The 21,597-nt window shown below is 36.3% G+C and overlaps 3 protein-coding genes across 3 annotated transcripts; 1 reads left to right on the forward strand and 2 right to left on the reverse strand.

Moving 5' to 3' along the window:
- Positions 1-5,437: 5,437 nt before the first annotated feature.
- On the forward strand, positions 5,438-8,356 carry LOC127802461 (LOB domain-containing protein 18-like). Its single transcript, XM_052338295.1, has 2 exons — positions 5,438-6,073; positions 7,804-8,356. Exons 1-2 carry the CDS (start codon positions 5,699-5,701, stop codon positions 8,143-8,145), a joined length of 717 nt encoding a protein of 238 aa, XP_052194255.1. The 5' UTR covers positions 5,438-5,698; the 3' UTR covers positions 8,146-8,356.
- A 79-nt stretch (positions 8,357-8,435) lies between these two features.
- LOC127802460 (pentatricopeptide repeat-containing protein At1g01970) lies at positions 8,436-20,429 on the reverse strand. The gene is made up of 4 exons (XM_052338294.1): positions 19,696-20,429; positions 8,951-9,818; positions 8,767-8,872; positions 8,436-8,637 (listed from the first exon to the last, which is right to left on the reverse strand). The coding sequence occupies exons 1-2, from the start codon at positions 20,155-20,157 to the stop codon at positions 9,027-9,029; spliced, it is 1,254 nt and encodes a 417-aa protein (XP_052194254.1). The 5' UTR covers positions 20,158-20,429; the 3' UTR covers positions 8,436-8,637; positions 8,767-8,872; positions 8,951-9,026.
- On the reverse strand, positions 9,858-18,521 carry LOC127802459 (uncharacterized). The gene is made up of 4 exons (XM_052338293.1): positions 14,819-18,521; positions 13,901-14,704; positions 13,700-13,818; positions 9,858-13,603 (listed from the first exon to the last, which is right to left on the reverse strand). The coding sequence occupies exons 1-4, from the start codon at positions 15,567-15,569 to the stop codon at positions 13,100-13,102; spliced, it is 2,178 nt and encodes a 725-aa protein (XP_052194253.1). The 5' UTR covers positions 15,570-18,521; the 3' UTR covers positions 9,858-13,099.
- Positions 20,430-21,597: the final 1,168 nt, after the last annotated feature.

The following is a 21,597-nucleotide window of genomic DNA, read 5'->3' on the forward strand; positions in this document are numbered from 1 at the left end:
AGCTTTCCACGCTTTCCTGGACATCTATACATGTAATGTACTGCTTACCTATAGCCCTTAGCTACCCTCATCATCCTTACCCACAACTTAATTAAATAATACATATGTATATAATATATGTAAAACAAATAACATCTTTATTGATCGAGAATACACCAACTAATTAACTGTTACTTACAGAGTAGGAACTGAAATTTGATGTAAGTTGCTATATAACATACGCTGGCCACACTCTGAAAAGGGCCCATTAAAATACTTCTTTAATTTTAATTTCATCAAAGGTCTCTGTCCCTCCCTCTTATTTAATTTTAATTACTTCTTTTTCTTTCACTTCCTTTCCCCACTAGCTAGCTAGGTTTAGACGATTCTCACACCCCTTTAATTAATTCAATTTTATATCAATACAAGCCGTGATGTGGAAATTGCACCATCAACTTATTAATTATAAAACCATTACCTCCATCAGTAGTATTTATTTAATGAATCAAAAGTAGACTAAATATCTACTTATTGTGTGAAGGTCTAAAGTAGTGTCTTATCAATTAATTAGTTTGGTCCAAACCCTCTCTTTGACTCCCTCACTTTTTTAAGTTTCTGGTCTTTTGCTTCCATCTGATTTTAAAAGGTACGTACCACCGAAACAAATCTAATGCAATCACACAGAAGCTTAATTTACCGTATGTTGGAGGGGGCGACATCCCATCATTTTAAATGCATTATCTATCTATCTATCTCCCACCAAGTTTAAGATCAAATAACAACTTAATTATGAATCACAAGTACTATATATTCCTAGGTTATATATGACCACACGAGTGCAGAGAACAATCCCATTAATTGGATTTGGACCCACCTTTTCAAATATATGATTACAGCCTTTTGAACCAGTGAAGTGTAAAGCTAATTAAGGCCAATTTCACATCATTTATTTGGATATATAATTTTCGGAACTTTTTAATCTAATAATTTCTCAAAATTAACTCATTTATATACTATTGATCAAATGAGCTTTTGAATGCGACTAATCTTGTTGACAATATTATAAAAATAAATAACATTAGCCAAGCTAGTTAATTAGTTTAGTGATGGCAATGGAACTACTTGGACATATATTAATATATATATATATATAGTTGGCTTGGTACAATGAATGAGTAAATGAATGAATGAATGAATTAATAAACGTAATGTTTAATTATTGTTGAGCTTGGGTTAATTAGTTTTCTTTGCTTCCCTTAGAAAGGAAGGCAGTGCCAGTGGGCAGTGGGGTGTAGTGCCTTACAACACACAGACACAGCCAGAGACACAGACACAGAGAGAGTCACAGTCGACGCCGTGTGTTGGGGTGGGGATCGATGCACGTGTTTTTGCCCCTCATTTCCCATCCTTTGAATGAATCTTCACCCTCACTCACTCGCTCACTCACTCACTCTTTCTTAATTCATCATTTTCTCAAAATTTAAATTTAATACATCATTTCGTCACGTCCATCTCAGGACACGTGTCGGTCAATGCAGACCAGCGCCGTTTGCTTCCTGGTCACACCACCACCGCCACCGCCAGACAAACCAGCGGACGGCGCGGCGACTCACCATCGCCGTTGTTCACTGTTACCCCGCTCTCTTAACACCCATTTTCAATCTTTTTTCCCAATATTCATTCAATACCTACCTCGTATAATAATAATAAATGCGAAGGAAATTCTCCAGTTCGAAGGAAATAATAATAATAATAATAATATTAAAATGTCGGAAAAGGCGGGTGGGACCCACGGTACCGGCCGTCGAGTTCGCTCTCACGGCGGAGGCGTGGCAGGGTCCCACTGGTTGAGTGTACGTTTTCCTGGCCTTGACTTTTGTTAGCCTGCGTCCATGGATTTCTGTGCACTCATTGATTTATCCCTTAAGTTTTCGTGTTATTTTAGATTTCATTGATTTTTTTAACTGAAAATGTTAAAAAGAAGATTAAATAAATTTACCCTATTTGAAAATACGATTTTGCTAATTAGAACAGTTTTTTTTATTTTTAAATTTTAAATATTTTATTAGTTAATAAAATATTTTAAAATAAGATTTGCTTGCTGAGGTATATTTTATACATATTGTTTTTAGTATTGAAATATTTTATTAATTAGTAAAATATTTCGAAATATAATATATTTATTACTAATTAATAGGAATATTTAATATTAAAATGAATTGCATTTTAACTTGTTAACAAAACCCTTTATGATGTGATATATTTTTCACCAATTAATATGAGTTTTTTTATACTAAAAATAAGATACATTGAATGCATCTTAGGACATTAGTTAACAAAATCTTTAAAAATAAGATACTTATTACACTTTAATTATTATCCTTAAAGCAATGATTAAGACTTTATTTGACATGGTCCTTGTTGGCTTCTGTTTGGGAGCCATAAAAAGTTCTTTTTAAGTGTTTGGTACCTTTAAAGCTAATTTTTTAATGGGAAATTCAAATCATTTTTTGGACTTTTAAAAATACTTTGTATTGGGCTTTTAACTTCTAAACTTTTTAAAAAATAATTTTTTATTATAAAAAAAAAAACCAAACACCCTTATTAGTTAAAAGAACACTCTCAAAATATTTCATAAATCTGATATGCTGCCCGGACTAGCCAAAGATAGTGTTCACGCCCCCTCTCTTAAATTGTTCGTATTGGACAATTGTTATATTATCAAACTCGGATAATATAAAAATTTTGAAATATTTCATAAGTTGACTTTTTAAAAATATTTATAAGATTAAGACAAAATGTAAATTTAAATTAACTTTCATCGTAAATCATATTAATTAAACAAAGCTTAATATTACTATCCTATATAACTATATATATAGAGAGTATATATAATATTTAAATTTCATTTGGTACCATCCTAGAAGAAGTCTTAAGTATATTCTTGTTGTTTGAACAGTCACTCTCAAGTGTTGCTTATGTGATTTATATATGATGTCAGCCTTATGTTATAAATTGTCAATATTAATTTGCTACAAAGGGGTGTATACATATATACACATATATATATAGCTAGATAGGTTTCTGCCACTGTGAATAATTTCTTGGGATGATTATAAAACTATACATGAAATTTGCTGCAATATACAGTATAATGTTACAAAACTATACCTTAATTATTAGCTTCTTTAATCTAATATACAAATTTACCTAAAGTTTATATAAGAATTAATTAGCTGAAAGCAAATATATATATATATGAAACTTAAAACATTTCTACAAAAGTTGCATAATATATAATCAGATATCAGTCGTTGATTTGAGATTACCGTAACCCACAGGATCAACCATTTAAGTGGAATAACTATAACGGGCAAGCAATGTTCTCCTCTTTTTCTTAATTAATTATATAATTAATAATTATAGTAATTAAAGACTATTATACATGCATAGTGTATATATATATATATGATGATGATAGAGAGTTTACATAGTGCACGTAAATTATCACCAACTTTTCCGGCATTTGAGGGTCTGTGATCCGTAAGTTACATCATGCTGAGTGATTATCTCTTTATGTTGGGGGGTGGGGTTAATTGAAACATAGCTTAATTAATTGCTAGCTAGCTAGCTAGGGGTGGGACATATATAAATTACAAAATTTAAACAATTTTTATACTTTAAGAGCTAGCCATTTATATATTTTAATTACCTCTTAAAGTTAAATATATATACCTTAATAGAAGAGACTACGTTAGAAACTCCAAATGATTATTAAAATTAATTTTAAAACATATATTAAATATCACCATATATATATATATATATAAACACGTTGTAATTATTATTAATTACACTATTAAGTTAAATTTCTATAAATATAGATATCGTTATCCTTACCCGTATATGGGGGGTTTATGGGTTTAATTAATAGAGCATAAGGTAGGTAGCTAGGAGGCCACAAAATAGCTTTAATAAGATCGATCCATGCATGCTTATTCTCCAAGCAGCTTAACCAATTTCCTTAATTTTCACCAGATTGCCAACCCGCCCGCTGGCATATGTAATAATATATATACACTGGAAATTAATAGAACGTGTAATGAAAATAATATATGATCTTTTCATAGTTCATTCTTTATGTTTTTAAAAACATATATACAATGATACACAAAAATATTGACCATCATGTGCATGCATGAATTATCATGTTGAAACTATGCAAAGGATTAGGTTGAGTTCCCTTTATTATTTTTAATTTATTTTTATTTTTTAATTTTTTAAAATAATAAAAACAAATTCTCTTTATTGTTTTAAAAAATATACTTTTAAAAATATAAAAAAATTTATAAAGAAAACTCAGAACAACAAAAAGTTGTTTTGAGTGTTTTCATCCAAAACAAACTCTAAATTCAAAACGCATTTATTTATTTATTTATTCATATTTTATTATTGTAATGGAAAAAAATATTACAAAATTCATTAACTTTAAAATGTATATATTTTTTAATAATATTTTAACATTAAATATTTTTAATTTACTTAAATATTAAATTTATTGAATAAAAAAATCATTAAAAAATTATTTTCAAAATTTCAAAGAAAACGCATTTTCTAATTTTTTTTGTTTTGAAAAATAGTTTTTCAAAATGATAAAGAAAACGTGCTTTCAATTTTCTAAAAATAGACTACCAAAACAGAAAATTAAAAATGAATTTAAAATTCAAAATTCAAAATTAAAAAACAAAGAGAACATAACCTTATATTTTGAATTTGTTCTCCATTTTGATATATTGCCGAATTCCATCCCATGTTGTTTCAATATTGAAAATTAATTATTTGATGATTTATTAATAATAATGTGCTTTTAGTTATAACTTATAATAATAAAAATATTAATAATTAATAAAGACATATACATTATCTCTTTTTTCACTACTCTTGTAATCATTCTGATGCCCCAATTTCTAGTTAGAAGAAAACCCTAATTAACCCACTTTGGTTATCTACATCTCTCAATCTCTCGTCTCATTCTCTAATATCCTTCCTTCATATTTAGATCGATCGGTGATCATTATTGGCTAATTTTCGTCATCATCAACTTGTCGATCTACGCCTACGATATATGTTGATTTAACCACCGTAGCCACTATCGTTGCCTCATTGCAAAGATTGAACTCATTAGAGTTCGAGATTTCTTGAAAGTCCTCCGCTCTTAATCCAACCCAAATAAATACAATAATACTCTTATTTTTTTTATGTTTATGTAGATTAAAACTCATAGAGAGAAGGCAAAAATAGACCGTTCTACTAATTAACACATTGTAAATTCTTTGTTTATTTTTTTCCATTCAAAGGAAGCACACCATTAGCTAATGTATAAGAGTTCCAACCAAGCTTACATATATGTGTGTATGTATAGAGAGAGAGAGAGATGAATAAGGAAGGATAAAATAGAAAAGCAGTTGGCTAAATCCCTTGTTTGCTTCACGCAAGGAGAGAGTAGAGAGGCCTTTGCTTCTTCGCGTGGCTTTAAAGGCCTCATTTTTACTTACTTCTACTACTACTACTGTTGTTTAAATTCCCAAACCAAAACCCCACACAAAAACAATCCCCACCACCACCACCACCACCACCACCACCAAACCCTAATAACTCCCCCTCTCTCTATCTCTCTTCAAACACCCTTGTAACCAAACCCTAATTAATTATGTGATCCATGTCCGGAGCCAAAACCCAGAATTTCCCCCCAAAAATGAGCCAAAACAACCCCAGCAGCAGTAGCTGCGCCGCTACCACCACCAGCTCCGGCGGTGGGGTTGGCGGAGGAGGGCCTTGCGGGGCTTGCAAGTTCTTAAGGAGGAAGTGCGTGGCCGGCTGCATCTTTGCGCCCTACTTCGACTCGGAACAAGGCGCAGCCCACTTCGCCGCCGTGCACAAGGTGTTCGGAGCCAGCAACTTCTCCAAGCTGCTCCTCCGCATTCCGGTCCACAAGCGCCTCGACGCCGTCGTCACCATCTGCTACGAGGCGCAGGCCCGCCTTCGTGACCCCGTCTGCGGCTGTGTCGCTTACATCCTCGCACTCCAGCAACAGGTACGTTAGAAGAAACGCGAGACTCAAAACGATCAAAACTGTATGGTTTCGCATGCATTATATATACAACTATCGTACAGAACTATTATTTACACAGAGGCGTGACAAAATCAAATTCAAGCTCAAAATCAAAATTAAACTCAAAGCTAATCTTAATTAATCCTTAAGATCGATCTGAAGCCCTAATAATCCTTAATATGACACTAATTAACAAGGTACAATCTGTATCTAGTTACAAAACTTGTGCGTAGAAAGTTTTATATATATATTTATGAAGCTTCACCTTATTTCATACATATATACAGGGTAACTGAACTTAATTTGTATCACCAATACATATCTGATCTGCTCATGTTAATTAATTTCATGAGTTCAATTTGTATAAATCTTTTCTGGTCCTTTTCCCCTCTGGATTAATTTCAATGATAGATCTGTGTGAAAGCGTTAAAGTGCACACATATGTGAACAAAACTTGAAGGGAAATAGACAAATCAATTAAGCCATCAGATTACTGTAAGGAAGAAGAAATTAAGATTTTAATTAACAACTCACAGTCACAGTCAAAACTTCTGGCTGCTAGGAGTGTGTCTTCACAAAGAAAAAAGAATCACAGTTTAAGTTGTGGAAGCAACGTCCTTAAGTAGCGGAATTAATTATCCCTTCCAGGTTGACAAATTAAATTGCTTCCTGCGCTCCAAGTTTTATCCAGGCTTTATTTATTAGTCAAACTCAAGAAAACAAGCAGCTGATACTCATGAAGCTTACTAATGCCATAAAGTATGGGTCTTTTATTATTTATTATACTGTAAAAAGAAAATTATATATGTAATATAATTTCTTTTACGAAAATATATATAGAAATGACTTCTTTGCAGTCACATATATGAAGCATTTTTATGGGTTTTTTTTTTTCTTTTTAAATCAATAACCATCTGTAGTTCTTCATTACATATAAAAACTTTATTCCGAGACATATCACATTATGTACGTATCATTTCATTTGATTTTTTACATATAAAGTAAACATTTTGTATAAATACAAATGAATATATTTGACAATTGAAAAAAGGTGACACACGCACGAAAGTGGGGACCATGAGTTTAAATTTATAGCCTGCTGAAATGTAGAGACGTTGATTGATGAAGTTAGGATGCATGTGGTGGCCGATTTCATCCCCATTTTGTGCAGCATGATCAGTGGATGTTGCTGAATGCTGCTATTAAGGAAAGGGTCTGCTTTTAACTTTTAAGCGACTCAATGGCTGTTGCTTTGCCCAGTCAGTCACACACACACAAACACGCTAAGGTGCGACCAGATGGTTCATGCAAGATTTGTTTTTTAAATAAAATTTAAATTAAGATAAATTTTAAGTGTTGTGATAAATCAAATATTAAGAATCATGCTTGACTTCAAATTTTATTCATACTATTAATAATATGTTTGTTTATATAATAGAGTTTATGAAAAAATTAAATTAATAATATTCTTGGCTTTATAGCTTATTATATATATGTTATGATTATGAGGAGGATTACAGATTGAAACAGTGCATGGGGGGGGGGGGAGGGGGGGCTTTTTGGGTATTTCCTCTTTTTCCAAAAGAAAAATATTATGACAGAGACGGGGGAAAGTTACTTTGAAGCCATTCCTGTTTTTTTTTTTTTTTTTTAAATTTTCTCATTTTCCCAACTAATCATACAGAGAAGTACTCTGTTAATTTTCATCACAGGTGGTGAATTTACAAACTGAGCTTTCATACTTACAAGCCCACCTTGCAGCACTGGAGCTTCCAACGCCGCCGCCGCTCCTCTCCATAGCAGACCTCCCACCGGCCTCCTCCACGCCCGCCACTTATGACTTGTCGTCGCTCTTTGAACCAATGGCTCAGCCTCCGTGGACAATGCAGCACCGCCACCTCGACCCCCGACAGTTCGGGGGAACGTCGGCTGCCTCCGCCGGCAACAGCGCCGCCGGAGACCTCCAAGCACTGGCAAGAGAGCTCCTGCAGAGACATGGATCTCCGCCATTGCGAAACAGCGAGGGATCATCTTTGCCACCACGCTCCAAGTGAAAATCTCTGAGACTGACCCTATTTGACTAAAAGTCCTTCACTTTAATCTCCCTTTTACTTCCTAATCGACAAACCGACTTTAATAACTTTTTCTTTTCTTTTTCCAATTCAATATTGATTACTTGATACTTCATTCTGTTATTTTGTACCAGAAGTTGATTAATCTGGGTTTCCTTATAATCTTTCAATCACAAAAGAGCACAATTGCCATTACTACCTGATCATTTCAACAAGGAAAGTAGAAGATAGGGAAAATTAAGGCAATTTTAGATGCCCAAATAAGCAAGAAGAAGAAGAAGTGCAATCAAAATTTTCATCAATCACAGGCACAAAGCTGGCCTCGAAGCTAAAATCGAGTACCATAATTGGAATCTCCACATTAATCAGTACAACAGTTCCGATCATATCTACAAATTGTTCTCCATCTTCTTTGGTTGGGCACCATCATTCAAGTAAAAGTCAGTTTCATTGTACTGGTAGCAGCATATATCCCTGAAACACCACCAAAGTAGCCAAGTAAGAGATGTACTGGTTGTGTTTTCTAGTGCCAGAAATGGCAGTTTTTCTCTCAGACTCTTGTGCACAGAATCAAAACAAGGCGGCAGTTTAGCAACATTGTACCATTAGGAAACAGCACGATTTCCAGTTCTAGGCAGGAGTATAACAAACTCTTCAACAAGCTTCGCAGGTTGCAAGCAACAACAAACGTTCATTGCTGGATAGATGCCTAGAACCAAAGAACAAGTTTAAACCAGAGATCCAAGACAGTAGACAAAACCCAATTAGATAAGTAATCAGGGAATACCTCTAACAAAAAGGGCGCAAGTTACGGAAACATATGTTTCTTGAGCAGACAACAGAGAACAGAGCTTCAAGCAGAACTAGAGAGCAGGTTCCTTGCATTTGACTTGCTTTAAGGCATATTCTTTCAACACAAGCTCGATTTCTTCCACCACTCCTAACCTTCGGAACCACCCAACTAGTACTTGTGAAGATTCTTTCCCGAGCATGATACCATCGCTCTCCAAATTTATCAGAAAATCCAGTGCTTTGCTAAGCTTGTTCTCCTTTTCGTAAGCAGACAACATCAGACACAGACATTTATCATTGGGTTCAAGACCAGCCCGTCTCAGATTTTCAAATGCCATAGAAGCCTTCAGACTTTGACCTGCCACCACATACGCATTTATGAGGAGACCACACAACTTGATGTCAGGACTAACGCCAGCGAATTGAATTGCATCAAATACCCTTTGAGCTCCTTCACTATCACCAATCATGGAATATGCCCTCAACAGTGCTTTATAAACTTCTCTTCCAGCAGGGATCTGTTGGGATTCCATTTCTTTTAGCAAATTCTCTCCCCGGTCAAGCATCCCTGCTCGAATATAGGCCATGATCATTGACCCGTATGATCTCTTATCTAGCGGCACACCAAGCAGCTTCATCTCATCAAATGTATCTTCAGCCAATTTAAGATTGCCAGCCTTGCTATACATGTGAATTAAAGCAGTCAGGGTAACCTGATCACAAAGGAAGCCCCTTCCCTTCATGGCCAATAGGATATTTTCAGCATCTTGCAGCCTGTTTTGCTTTGCATAGCCATGAATTATCTTTGTATAATCACGAACATTGGCTTCAAATGATTCTTCTAGGAGGGAAAGTTCTGCAACCTATATAGAATGCAGTGAGCAATGAATCTCAGAAGCAAAAAGAATGCCACACATTAACAATATGCCAAAAAACAACTTGAAACAAATGCACAGTCTGCACTCACTCTTGGATCATTGGGGGTTTCTAACATCAACTTCCATTATATCTGGTAAATATGGCAGGTTTGACGCCTCCCTTAATAAGAAAACCTAGCTTAATAAATGTTTTAGTGATGACACAAGTTCAAGCACAGGCAGCCAATCCCAACAAAAATACCATAGGTTAGCCTGTATATTCTGCATAATCCACACCTCCTAGCAGATTGGTCATGGACTCATGGTGCATCATTAACTTACAAGCACCAAACAATGAGTCAAGTGGTATTAAATCTTGGAATTTGGATCAATTCTAGACAATTTAAAAAAAATAAATGAGTTTGAAAGTAGTACTGAGTGCATGTTGTCACTGTGACTTGAGGAGCTGTAAAGCATGTAAAACAGAATAGTGGCACCTTCTAATTTCCATTGGTAAGGGTAGCAATCACTTTCAGGTAAAATAGTAATAACCCTAGAGACTTCACATCAAAGCACAAGTCCTCGATCAGGACCACAATGATACTTCAAAGACAAGTAGGACCTAGCAGCTGGCTGTTAGTTGAGAGGTGATAGATCTAGCAGGGAATGGCACAAACTCATTCCAGAGTGCCTAATTTCAGTTAAAACATTAGACCTTTATTTTTTTCTTAAAAAATTATCTCGAAAGAATCATATATTTGGAGCAAGCCGCAACTAGATGCCAACTTACCATGACATGGTGAGGTCTCTTTCGAATGCAAGTAGCTTAATGACAACATTTTCCACATGGATATATTGCCTTTCTGCAGGTTTTATCTCTACATCTGATCATTCCTATTTCAACTTCCATATCTAGTTGCATGTCTTGCTAAATCTTTATGGCATAAGACTATCCTTCACGCAAAATATACTTCTTTATTTGTTCAATATGCAAGTTTATAGGAGATCTCATCTCACTCATATTGGTTGCATACGTATAAAGGCTTTTAAGAAGCAAGACCTGGTGGAACCCTAAAATCAGGAGTCTTTCCTTTACTAGAGTTATAGAGTCAAGACATTGAGAAATAAGAAATGTACATCCTAAAAAACATAATACAGAGCAATAAGATTTCAACCCACGTAGGATTAACCAGCCTGCTGAAAAAAGGCTACCTTTTAAAGAGATACAGGTGCATAATACAGAGCAAAGAAGAATTAGCCAAATCAGTTTTACATTAGCTTTTCTACTCTCCCCTGGATATCTGTGTGCATAACAAGGGTAAGTGACATCCATAATCAGATTGATCAGTTGGTCCCGCTAATTTTTCAAACCCACATGATAAGGAAAGGTTTTTAAGGCTCTCGCAAGAATGATGAATAAAAATCTCATTTATGCTCTTAATTTCAAATACATTATTATTTTATTTTGGATATTGAACAGTAAATATTATATAAATATTAAAAACAATTCCATATATCCCCAACTTTTGCATTCATATCTCATATCTTACGATTAAGGATTCAAGAAAACCTGATTCACGGAAACATATACTGGCACACCCACTGTCATCAAAATCCTTGTAAAATAGTTTGAATGTCTCTAGCAAAACTGTCTTATACTTCTAAAGCACAGCTGCCAAAGGGAAACCTTATCCAAGTTTCAAGAGGCTGGTAGCATCAATGAGACGTATCGCTAGCCAGTATTCCTCTAACAGAACCATCAGATTCCTTGCAGGGTAGGTGAAGAGATTCCAGGAAATTATCTCAAGTTGTATCCTCAAATTGAAAGGGAATTTATAAGGAATAATCATATAATTTTCCTATAAACGCAATGCTCCTTACACCAATCACAGGCTGACTAAACCTCTGGTTTCTAACATCCTTACTCTAATCATTAGCTCTAACCTTTGGTTTTTAAGCCTTAAATAACTTTCTTCCTCCTGTTAGTGTCCAGCAAGCACTTGCTGAAAAGATCCGTAGTTCTTACTGAGACAATATTCCCTGTGACATCAAATGAGTGTCAGTATGATGTGAGTAAACAACAACAACATATCCAGCCTTTATCCCACTATGTGGGGTCGGCTACATGAATTCTAGACTTCCATGTATTTCTGTCTTTTGTCATATTCTCATTTAGATTCATATATTTCATATCAAATTTTAATGTCTCTCCCAAAGTCTTCTTGGGTCTACCTCTACCTCTTTTTGTGACTAATTGTTCCATTTCATCAACTCTCCTCACAGGAGCGTCTCTTAGTCTCCTTCTCACATGACCAAACCATCTTAGTCTAGTCTCTCTCATCTTCTCCTCGATTGGCACTACTCTTACCTTATTACAAATAATTTCATTTCTAATTTTATCCTTTCTTGTATGTCCGCATATCCATCTTAACATCTTCATCTCCGCTACAGTCGTCTTTTGCTCATGCTGGTATTTGACTGCCCAACATTCTGAACCATACAGCAAGACTGGTCTTATAGCTGTCCTATAAAATTTTCCTTTCAATTTTAATGGGATTTTACCATCACATAACACCCCCAATGCATTTCTCCATTTTAGCCAACCTGCCTTAATTCTATGTGCGACATCCTCGTGGATTTCTCCATCTTTTTGAATCACTGATCCCAAATATCGAAAATGGTCTTTTCTTTGTAAGATTTGGTCTTCTAATTTTATTATAACATCATCCACTCTTGCATTTTTACTAAATTTGCATTCCATATATTCTGTTTTCTTTCTACTTAATTTAAATCCCTTAGATTCTAAATTGTTTCTCCACAACTCAAACTTAGTGTTCACTCCTTCTTTTGTTTCATCCACCAACACTATGTCGTCTGCAAATAGCATACACCATGGCACATCTGCCTGAATCATAGTTCTGAAAGGCGCGAGGCGCAGCGAGGCGCAAAAGGTCCTGGAGCCTGAGGCGCGAGGCGCACGAGGCGAGGCGCGCCTTTGCGAAGCGAGGCGCACCTTTTAGGAAAAAAACTCAAAATCTTGTAAAATCATAAACAACTATCAAATTATCAATAATAACACATTCATATCATTCATGATTCATTATCTTCAAATTCTATAAACTAACAACATCAAAGTTAATTCATTCATCATGCAAATTCTAAACTAGAAACATCATCAAAGTTCAAACTTAAAGTCTTAAACTTTACCAAGTACCAATTATAATGCAAAGTTCTAAACAAACACATAAACATTACAAGTCCACAATCAATATAAAAAAGTTTTTTAATCAATCATCATCAAGGAGATCATCAACATCAAGGTCAATATCTTCATCATCCCCTTCAATCACCCCTTCATCTTCTTCTTCATCTCTCAATTCTTCTCCCTCTTCCAAGTCTTCATCATCTTCGGTCCCTGCCTCACTTTCCTCCTCTTCAATCTCTTGAGTTACTCGCCGCTTTGAAGTCGAAGCCAAAGTTGATCCCAATTGTGATCGAGTTTGTTTAGTTCTAAATTGATAACTAGGCTCTCCAACTCCTGCAGCCGCAGCAACATTACTCCATGTCAACCCATCCCCAATGTCATCTGGAAAAACAGTTTCATCATCTTTATTATTCTCCTCATCAAGTTTTCCAGTCAACCATTCATTGCTTTCATCAATGTCGGTCAATATGATAGGGTCAATGGTATCACGCATTTGATATCGACGCCTCAATGCTCTATTGTATTTCACAAACACCAAGTCGTTTAAACGAAGTTGATCAAGCCTGTTTCTCCATTTAGTATGAAGCTGCAACAATTTATGCAAAAACATACTAAGAATAAGTTACATGAAATAAACCAACTACTAATAAAAATTGTAAGTGTATATGTACAATGCACTTACATTTTCAAACACACTCCAATTACGTTCACACCCAGATGAACTACAAGTCAAGCTAAGAATTTTAATTGCAAATTTTTGCAACGTGGGTGTTGACATTCCATATGAAGCCCACCATTCAGCTGTCCAATAAAATTCATGGGTTAGTTATTATCTATTATCTAGAATGATTATATATATAATGTAATATATATATATATGTACCTGGTGATTTCTCAGCTCTCTTTCTAATAGCCATATAGTTTCCAAAGAACCCATCTGCATTGTTATACATCGAAAGCTCAGCATCAATTTGGTCTTGAACCTTTATATCTGGATTTAACTTTCTAATGCATTCATATAAGCCGTTCATGATCTCTGGATCTATATGTTCAGCCTTGTAGAAATATTCTGGGTTCAAGTACCAACCAGCTGCGTGCAAGGGGCGATGAAGCTGAACATCCCATCGATTATCAATAATCTGAAAAATGGGTGCATACTTCTTTTCATCCCCATTAAAAGAGTTAGCAATCGCTTCTTTGACCCTATCCATGGCCTCATATATGTATCCCATAGCAGGCTTCTTCTCACCATCCACTAAGCGCAATACACGCACCAATGGACCAGCCACCTTTAAAGCAAATACAACATTGTTCCAAAATGAAGGCATCAAAATCACTTCTACAACCTTTTTAGCCCCCGCTTCTTTTACCCACTTGCTTGTCATCCACTCCTCGGAAGTAAACATCCTTCTAAGGTTGCTTTTCAGACTATGCATCCTGCCCAAAGTGATAAAGGCAGTTGCAAACCGTGTTTTTGCAGGCCTCAACAACTCTTTCTTGTCAGTAAACCTTCTAAGCATGTTTACTAGACCCGAACGAGTATAGATATAGCTATTCACCATAACAGCTCTCTCAAATGTCTTCTTCATATTAGGCAACTTGAAAATATCTTCCAACATTAAATCCAAACAGTGCGCTGCACATGGTGTCCAAAACAACGTAGGATATTTTGCCTCCAAAAATCTTCCTGTTATTATTTAGAGTGAAATTAACAAGATATTAGTAAATAATAAATATCTAATGAATATTCAAATTATTCTATTTATAAACATAATACAAATTACAAAAATAAATTTCATACCTGCTAAAACATTGTTTGAAGCACTATCGGTGACCACTTGCACCACATTTCTTACTCCAATCTTTTCCACACATTTACTTAATAATTGAAACATCTTTTCCCCAGTCTTTGAATAGCTAGAACCATCAACAGACTCCAAGAACATACTTCCTTTAGGAGAATTGACTAAAAAGTTAATCAATGTCCTTTCCCTCTTGTCTTTCCAGCCATCTGACAAAATGGAACATCCATATTTGGCCCACGCCTCTTCATGATCTTTCATCATTTCACGAGTGGCTTCCACCTCTTGTTTGAGAAGAGGAACCCTGACTTCATGGTAACTAGGCGGCTTCACACCCGGACCATACTGACCAACTGCTTCTATAAATACTTTAAAACTGTCATATGTCACTGCATTGAATGGAATGCCTGCATCATACATCCATCGTGCAAAACTTCTACAAACTCGAGCTCTTAACTCTTTTTTTGCAAAATCATGCTCACCCAACCTTGTTTGCTTTCCTTTGCCCTTGCTTTTCAACACATTAACTTCTGGGTCTTTAAAAAAAACATTAAGTGAACCTTTTTGTATTGGGCCTTTAACACTACCAATACTACCAGTACCGCTTCCACTTCCGGTAGATACATTGGGTCTTTTTCTACTTTGAGGCAGCGGCTCATCATCATCATCATCATACCCTTCACCAAATTGAATATCATCATCTAACGATGCTATATTTCGCTCATCCCTGTTATTTTTCTTCTTTTGCATGTACTCTCCAATCTCTTCTTTTACTGATGGAGGACATTTTGGACAAGCTTTAGTATTCCTAAAACCGCCCACAAGATGTTGTTTCGCCCGAAATATACCACCTTTTGTTACTTTACGACAAAATTTACATGTGGTGGTATTTCTATCATTAGGATCAGCTTCAAAATAATTCCATGCCGGGTCCGTTTAGGAAGTGGTTGACGACATTTATTGGGCTGTTGCAACACAGTTCCAATTTCATCAAAATTCTCCTAATTATAGAAATAAATTATAAAGACTTAAAAGCAAATTTCAGCAACCAGCTGCCAGCAAAATAAATTAAGCAAAAATGCAAGAAATAAACAAATAAAATACAACTAAAGAACTTACAATATGAAATTATGAATATAGGAGAAGATGTGGGCAGCGGCGGCGGCAGCTTTAGGCCCTTAGCAGCTTCAACTTGAAGAGCTCAAGAGCAGATGAGAAGAGGCGAGGAAGAGAGGAGAAGACTGTGGCGTGGGCAGACTCAGTAGAGGAGAATAGAAGAAAGGGTGCGGCTGGAGACTGGAGAGGAAGATCGAGCAAGCAGCGAGCTGGAGAGGAGAGGAAGAGAGGAGGCAGGCGCAGCAGAGAGGAGGCAGGCGTAGCAGAGAGGAAGAGGAGGATCGGGCTGGGGCTGGAGAGAAAGAGAGGAGGGGGTCGCAGCTGGAGAGGAGAGGAAGAAGAAGATCGGGCGAGGGCGAGCTGGAGAGAAGAGGAAGAGAGGAGGCAGGCGCGGCCGCGCGGCTAGGGCTAGAGAGGAAGAGGAAGAATGGAAGATCGGGCGAGGGCGAGCGAGCAGCGAGGGCCAGCGAGCAGCGAGTTGGGAGGAGAGGCAAGCACGGTAGATGCTATAGTCGGGAGGAGTGAGGAGCGAGTAGCGAGCTGGAGAGGAGAGGCAAGCGCAGCTGGATGCAGTCGGGAGGAGAGGCAAGCGCGATTGGGTTGCAAGATTTAAGTAGAAAACCTCAGTTTCATGAGGCACGCCTAGGCGCGCCTCACGCCCCAGCGCCTAGGAGCGCAAGGCGAGGGCCTCGCCAAAACCGCCTCGCCTTGGCCAAGGCGAGGCGCCAAACTCGCGCCTAGGCGCGCCTTTGATAACTATGGTCTGAATATCTTTAGTGAGTTCATCCATTACTAGGGCAAATAAGTATGGGCTTAGTGCAGAACCTTGATGCAGTCCTATTGTAGTTGTAAATGGTTCAGTATTCCCTCCGCATGTTCTGACCCTTGTCTCTACACCATGATACATGTCCTTAAGGGCTTGTATATAGGCTATTTTGACTCCTTTCTTCTCTAAAACCCTCCATAATACTTCTCTAGGGACCCTATCATAGGCCTTTTCTAGATCTATAAACACCATATGTAGGTCCTTCTGATGATCTCGATACCTTTTCATTAGACGCCTCAGTAAATATATAGCTTCCATTGTTGACCTACCAGGCATGAAACCAAACTGATTTTCTGACACCTTTATTTCCTTTCTGAGCCTCTGCTCTATTACTCTCTCCCAGAGTTTCATGGTATGACTCATTAACTTAATTCCTCTATAATTTTCATAGTTTTAAACATCTCCTTTGTTCTTGTATATAGGAACCAAAGTACTCTTCCTCCACTCATCTGGCATCTTTTTTTATTTAAGGATGGCATTAAATAGTTGCGTTAGCCAGGAGATGCCCTCTTCTCCCATGCATTTCCATGCTTCTATTGGTATATTATGTGGTCCCACTGCCTTATGATTTTTCATCTTTTTAATGCTTGCCTTATTTCATTTGAACTTATGCGTCGATAGAATGTATAGCTCACATTCCCTTCGGAGTTACTAAGATGTCCCAACCTAACTCTTGTGTCACCACCATCATTGAATAATTTTGTGAAATACTCCTTCCATCTCTCCTTAATCGCTCCCTCATTTACTAAAACATTTTGATTGTCATCTTTTATGCATTTCACTTGATTTAAATCCCGTGTTTTTCTTTCTCTTGCTTTAGCTAATTTATATATATCCCTTTCTCCATCTTTTGTATCAAGTCGTTTATATAGATTCTCATATGCTTTTGACCTTGCTTCACTAACATGTCAGTATGATGTGAGTATTTAAAATTATTGGAACCCCCCATGTATAATGAAATTACAATGGCATGTCATATCATGTGTTACATGGAATAACTTCTCGACTCTTAGACCCAAGTTCTCAAGGAGCTTATATGGACTTGCAGCTCCTTGCACACACACGAGTAATAGAAACAATGCCAAATGTACTTGGTGGGATCATGTCCAGGCAATTGATCGAAATTTTAAAAATTTTGGCATGAGGATTTACCCAATGCCAACACTAAGATTATTTTCGACTCTCCCTCTCTCTCCATCAAATGGAGAGATGCAATCTTTTTGGTTGATGTGAAGATGCTAGTGGATACTGCCTGTACAACTTAGCAGATATGCAGCTGCTTCCTGAATCCTTAGTGCTAAGTTGTCTGATTGGAGCCAATTTTCATTGACACCACTTTTCTGTTAACGAGAGGATGCCATTAGGCATCAGCCTTCTCAACTGGGAAAAGATAAGCTGCTACCTCCTGACCCCTTACCACTACATTACCTGATTGGAGCAAAGTTTCATGGTTACCACCACAAATAAATATATTTTAATTTCTCAGCTATATAGTTCATAATAAGGTCTAGACATTCAAGAAGATTGCAGGGGAGGTCCAACAGAAATCAAAAAGGAGTACAATAGCTAATCATGAGAAGGTGCTTCTAATTGCTATGCATGGAAGTTGAGGTTTTGGAATGTATAACTTGTACAGAAGAAAATGGCCCACATTTTTCTAGGGAAAAGAAATAGGTTCTTAAAGAGGCCAAATCATAAAACAGCACGACAGTCAACTGCAAATAAATCCTACAGTTTCCTTTCAAGGGAAACAGAATCAAATAAGTGTGCACAGGGTCAGTGAAACCAGAGTACTTTGTTCTACCTCGTCTCCACATGCTGAGGAAAAGTTTACAAAATCATATCCGTGGTTGGGAGACCTTCCTTTATAGAGCACATTCATAAAAGTTCAGCCAGAGAAGTTTTTTTTTAGGCAATTCTTTCCCCTCCAGGAAAAGGAAGAAACATAATGCTTCATCCATGTAACTTGATTGCGAATCATTCATGAGAAAGATGGAAGCAATAATAGCTATAATTCATAAGCCTGTGTCTTTTGGGGAAAAAGGGAATAGGAAGCAAATTAGGGATCATCAAGAATTAAGTGAAAACATGAAAGTGTAGAACCACTGAGACAACCTGTTCCTCAATAAGGGTAAGGCTAGCACACGCAACCCTACCGACCTTTCAATGGCAGGATCATCTTATGCCGGGCTGCTCATTTTGGGAAAAATGCTTGATATAAACAACACAGAGATAGAATTCAGAAGCTTTGCAGAGCAAATGGTGGACGAAGTAAAAGACAATGTTGTTAGAGATGCTTGGCAAGGATCTTGGACCCAGAGCCACTAGGTCACAAGTAGTATTTTTAAAACTCAAGCATGCTATTGGAAGCACCATTACTAGTAATTCATGGAATGCAGGAGGTCAAGGAAGCCACATTATCATGGACATAGAAACATCCAACTTAACAAAATTTAGAGAAAGAAAGACGCTTCTTAATTTTCAGAACACGGATCTACCCAATTTCGGTTTGCATACCCATCCTACCCTTCCCCCAAAAATGTCTCACAGCTCTATGTCTTCTTTTTTTTTTTTTTTTTAAGAGAATATCAGCATGAAAAGGAACAATGAGATGCGGAAGAAAGGAAACCCAGAAATTAGTATTAGATAGTTGGCAAATAAAGAAAATGGAATGAGTAGTTGCAGACAAATTGATAAAGCTTGCAGAGAAACGACCCGAATTGGTAATGGAGTATTGCAATGCAGCTGGTACAGGGAAATAAAACTATTAATTGCATCTAGTTTCAAACTTTTGCAAGTTGCAACCATATAAAGCCTTGCAAACAACTAAATTGATAGAGACAAATACAGCTACTGATATTATATTCCCAGAATCTTTAAAGAAATATGAATGATAAAACATCAAAATTGAATCCAAAGAGAAGGTAACAATACCTCAAAGTACATTGGATGATCCATCTTTGCCAATTCCTTGATAACAGCGAGCCAATCAGCTCTACTGGGCTTCATAATCTTCACCCAGGAAGCCAACAACTGAGAAATGCTGGTCTTCTCAGGAGAGAAGCAAATTAACTGCTTCATGAGGGCCTTGCACCGTTTGCTCATCTTTGGTGGGAGTTGAGAAATGGCAATTTTTTGGGCTCCCGTAATCTCAGGGCCTATCTCTACCCACTTAAACTTGGATTTTTCTTCTTCTCCAATTTCAACTTTCCCGGTCTTCTCTGCGCTTGCGGAGACCAATGGGGGCCAAAAATGGAGCTTTTGAGAGACAAGACTTTTGGGTATTTGAGACGACCAGTTTTTCGAGAAAGGGAAGCAATGGGTTCTTGTGATTTCATGGGTGTATGGGGAAATTGAATTGGAACAAGAGAGCATGGTGCAAGAAAAGAAACCCATGAACAGATGGTGGCCAGAAAAAGCACCGGATAAAGAACATCACATGAATTGACTAAAGATTGGGAAACATTTGAACGGATTGACAGAAAATTCTTACTAATGGTTGCAACAAAGTGATGGTGATGCAAAGAATTGGTTGCTATAAAGAAGGGTTTTGATTTCTTTTGGATGCAGAAGGTAAAATCTGCCGGGACTAGAGCCAAATGTGTTCCAGATGAGGTGTTAACTCGCAACCACGGAAGAGCTCGATTCTTTTTCCCCCTTTATTTGTTTGTTTTTAGAGGAAATAGCAGTTCTTTTATTTTCCTCACATTTTCTTAGTGTACTCCCACTGTCCTACCAAAACCAGACAGCCATAAAGGTTAGAGACTTTTTTCCTTTATTTTCGTCTCCCTTATTTCTCAGATGCATTTCTTGTATAAATTTCACAAATCAACTTTAGGTTTATTTAAATTACATCAATTACTTTTATAACTTTAAAAATAATACCAACCACGTCAAGATTAATGATTGTGCAACGCATGCCCCTTTATTGTCAAATAAGAATAGTTAATTTTTTTAAAATACCCTCTCATCTATCTATCACTTTTTTTCCATCACAAAAATTTAAAAAAAAAAAACCTAAAAAAACCCATATTAGATCTAGAACCTATCAACCTAGACTCTAGCCTAGGAGTTACCGATAGGTTCCAGATCGAAACCAACCATCAAAACATGTTCGAATTCGGGCTTCAAACTGAGATTGAGTCTAAGTTTAACTTATATAGAGAGAGACACACACACATTGTGTGTATAGATTAAGAAAGTAGTAGCAATGGGTTGACAATGTTTGCAAAAAGGTTGAGATAGTAATGCAATGGTGTTGCAGAAAAAGAATGATAATGATATAGTCACCTTATGGGGGATGCAATGTGTTCATTTTCAAAGACTTAGTTCAAAAAGAGTTCAAAGATGTTCATTCATCTTCAAAGTCGATTGAACCTTCTAAGTATTGTAATACCTAGAATTTTTAAGATAAATTAAAAAATTATAATGAATTATTTTGGATACATAGAAATGGGTTTAATGACAAATTCATATTAATTTGAGAGTATTTTGGGTAATTTTTCAAGAAGTTCCATTTAATTTAATTTTTCAAATAGTAGGCCTTAGATTTTTCAAAGATTATTGGGGTTTTGCATAATTTCTAGAAATTTTTAAGACTTAAAGTAAAAGCTTAAATTACATTGGGTTCATGTATGATTTACAAAAAAAATACATGTATAATATATAAAAAATAGAAGGACAAAATAAGGGGTTAAATTGGAATTTGGCAAACCTAAAGGGCAAAAGTGCAATTTTTTTAAAAAAAAATCTGCAACTTGCACTGCCACTAACAATGGCCAAATGTCGAGGATTTGGCTTAAATACGACAAAAGGGTGATGAATAGCTGGGATTTG

Source organism: Diospyros lotus, chromosome 5 (assembly GCF_014633365.1).
Source record: "Diospyros lotus cultivar Yz01 chromosome 5, ASM1463336v1, whole genome shotgun sequence".
Lineage (NCBI taxonomy): Eukaryota > Viridiplantae > Streptophyta > Magnoliopsida > Ericales > Ebenaceae > Diospyros > Diospyros lotus.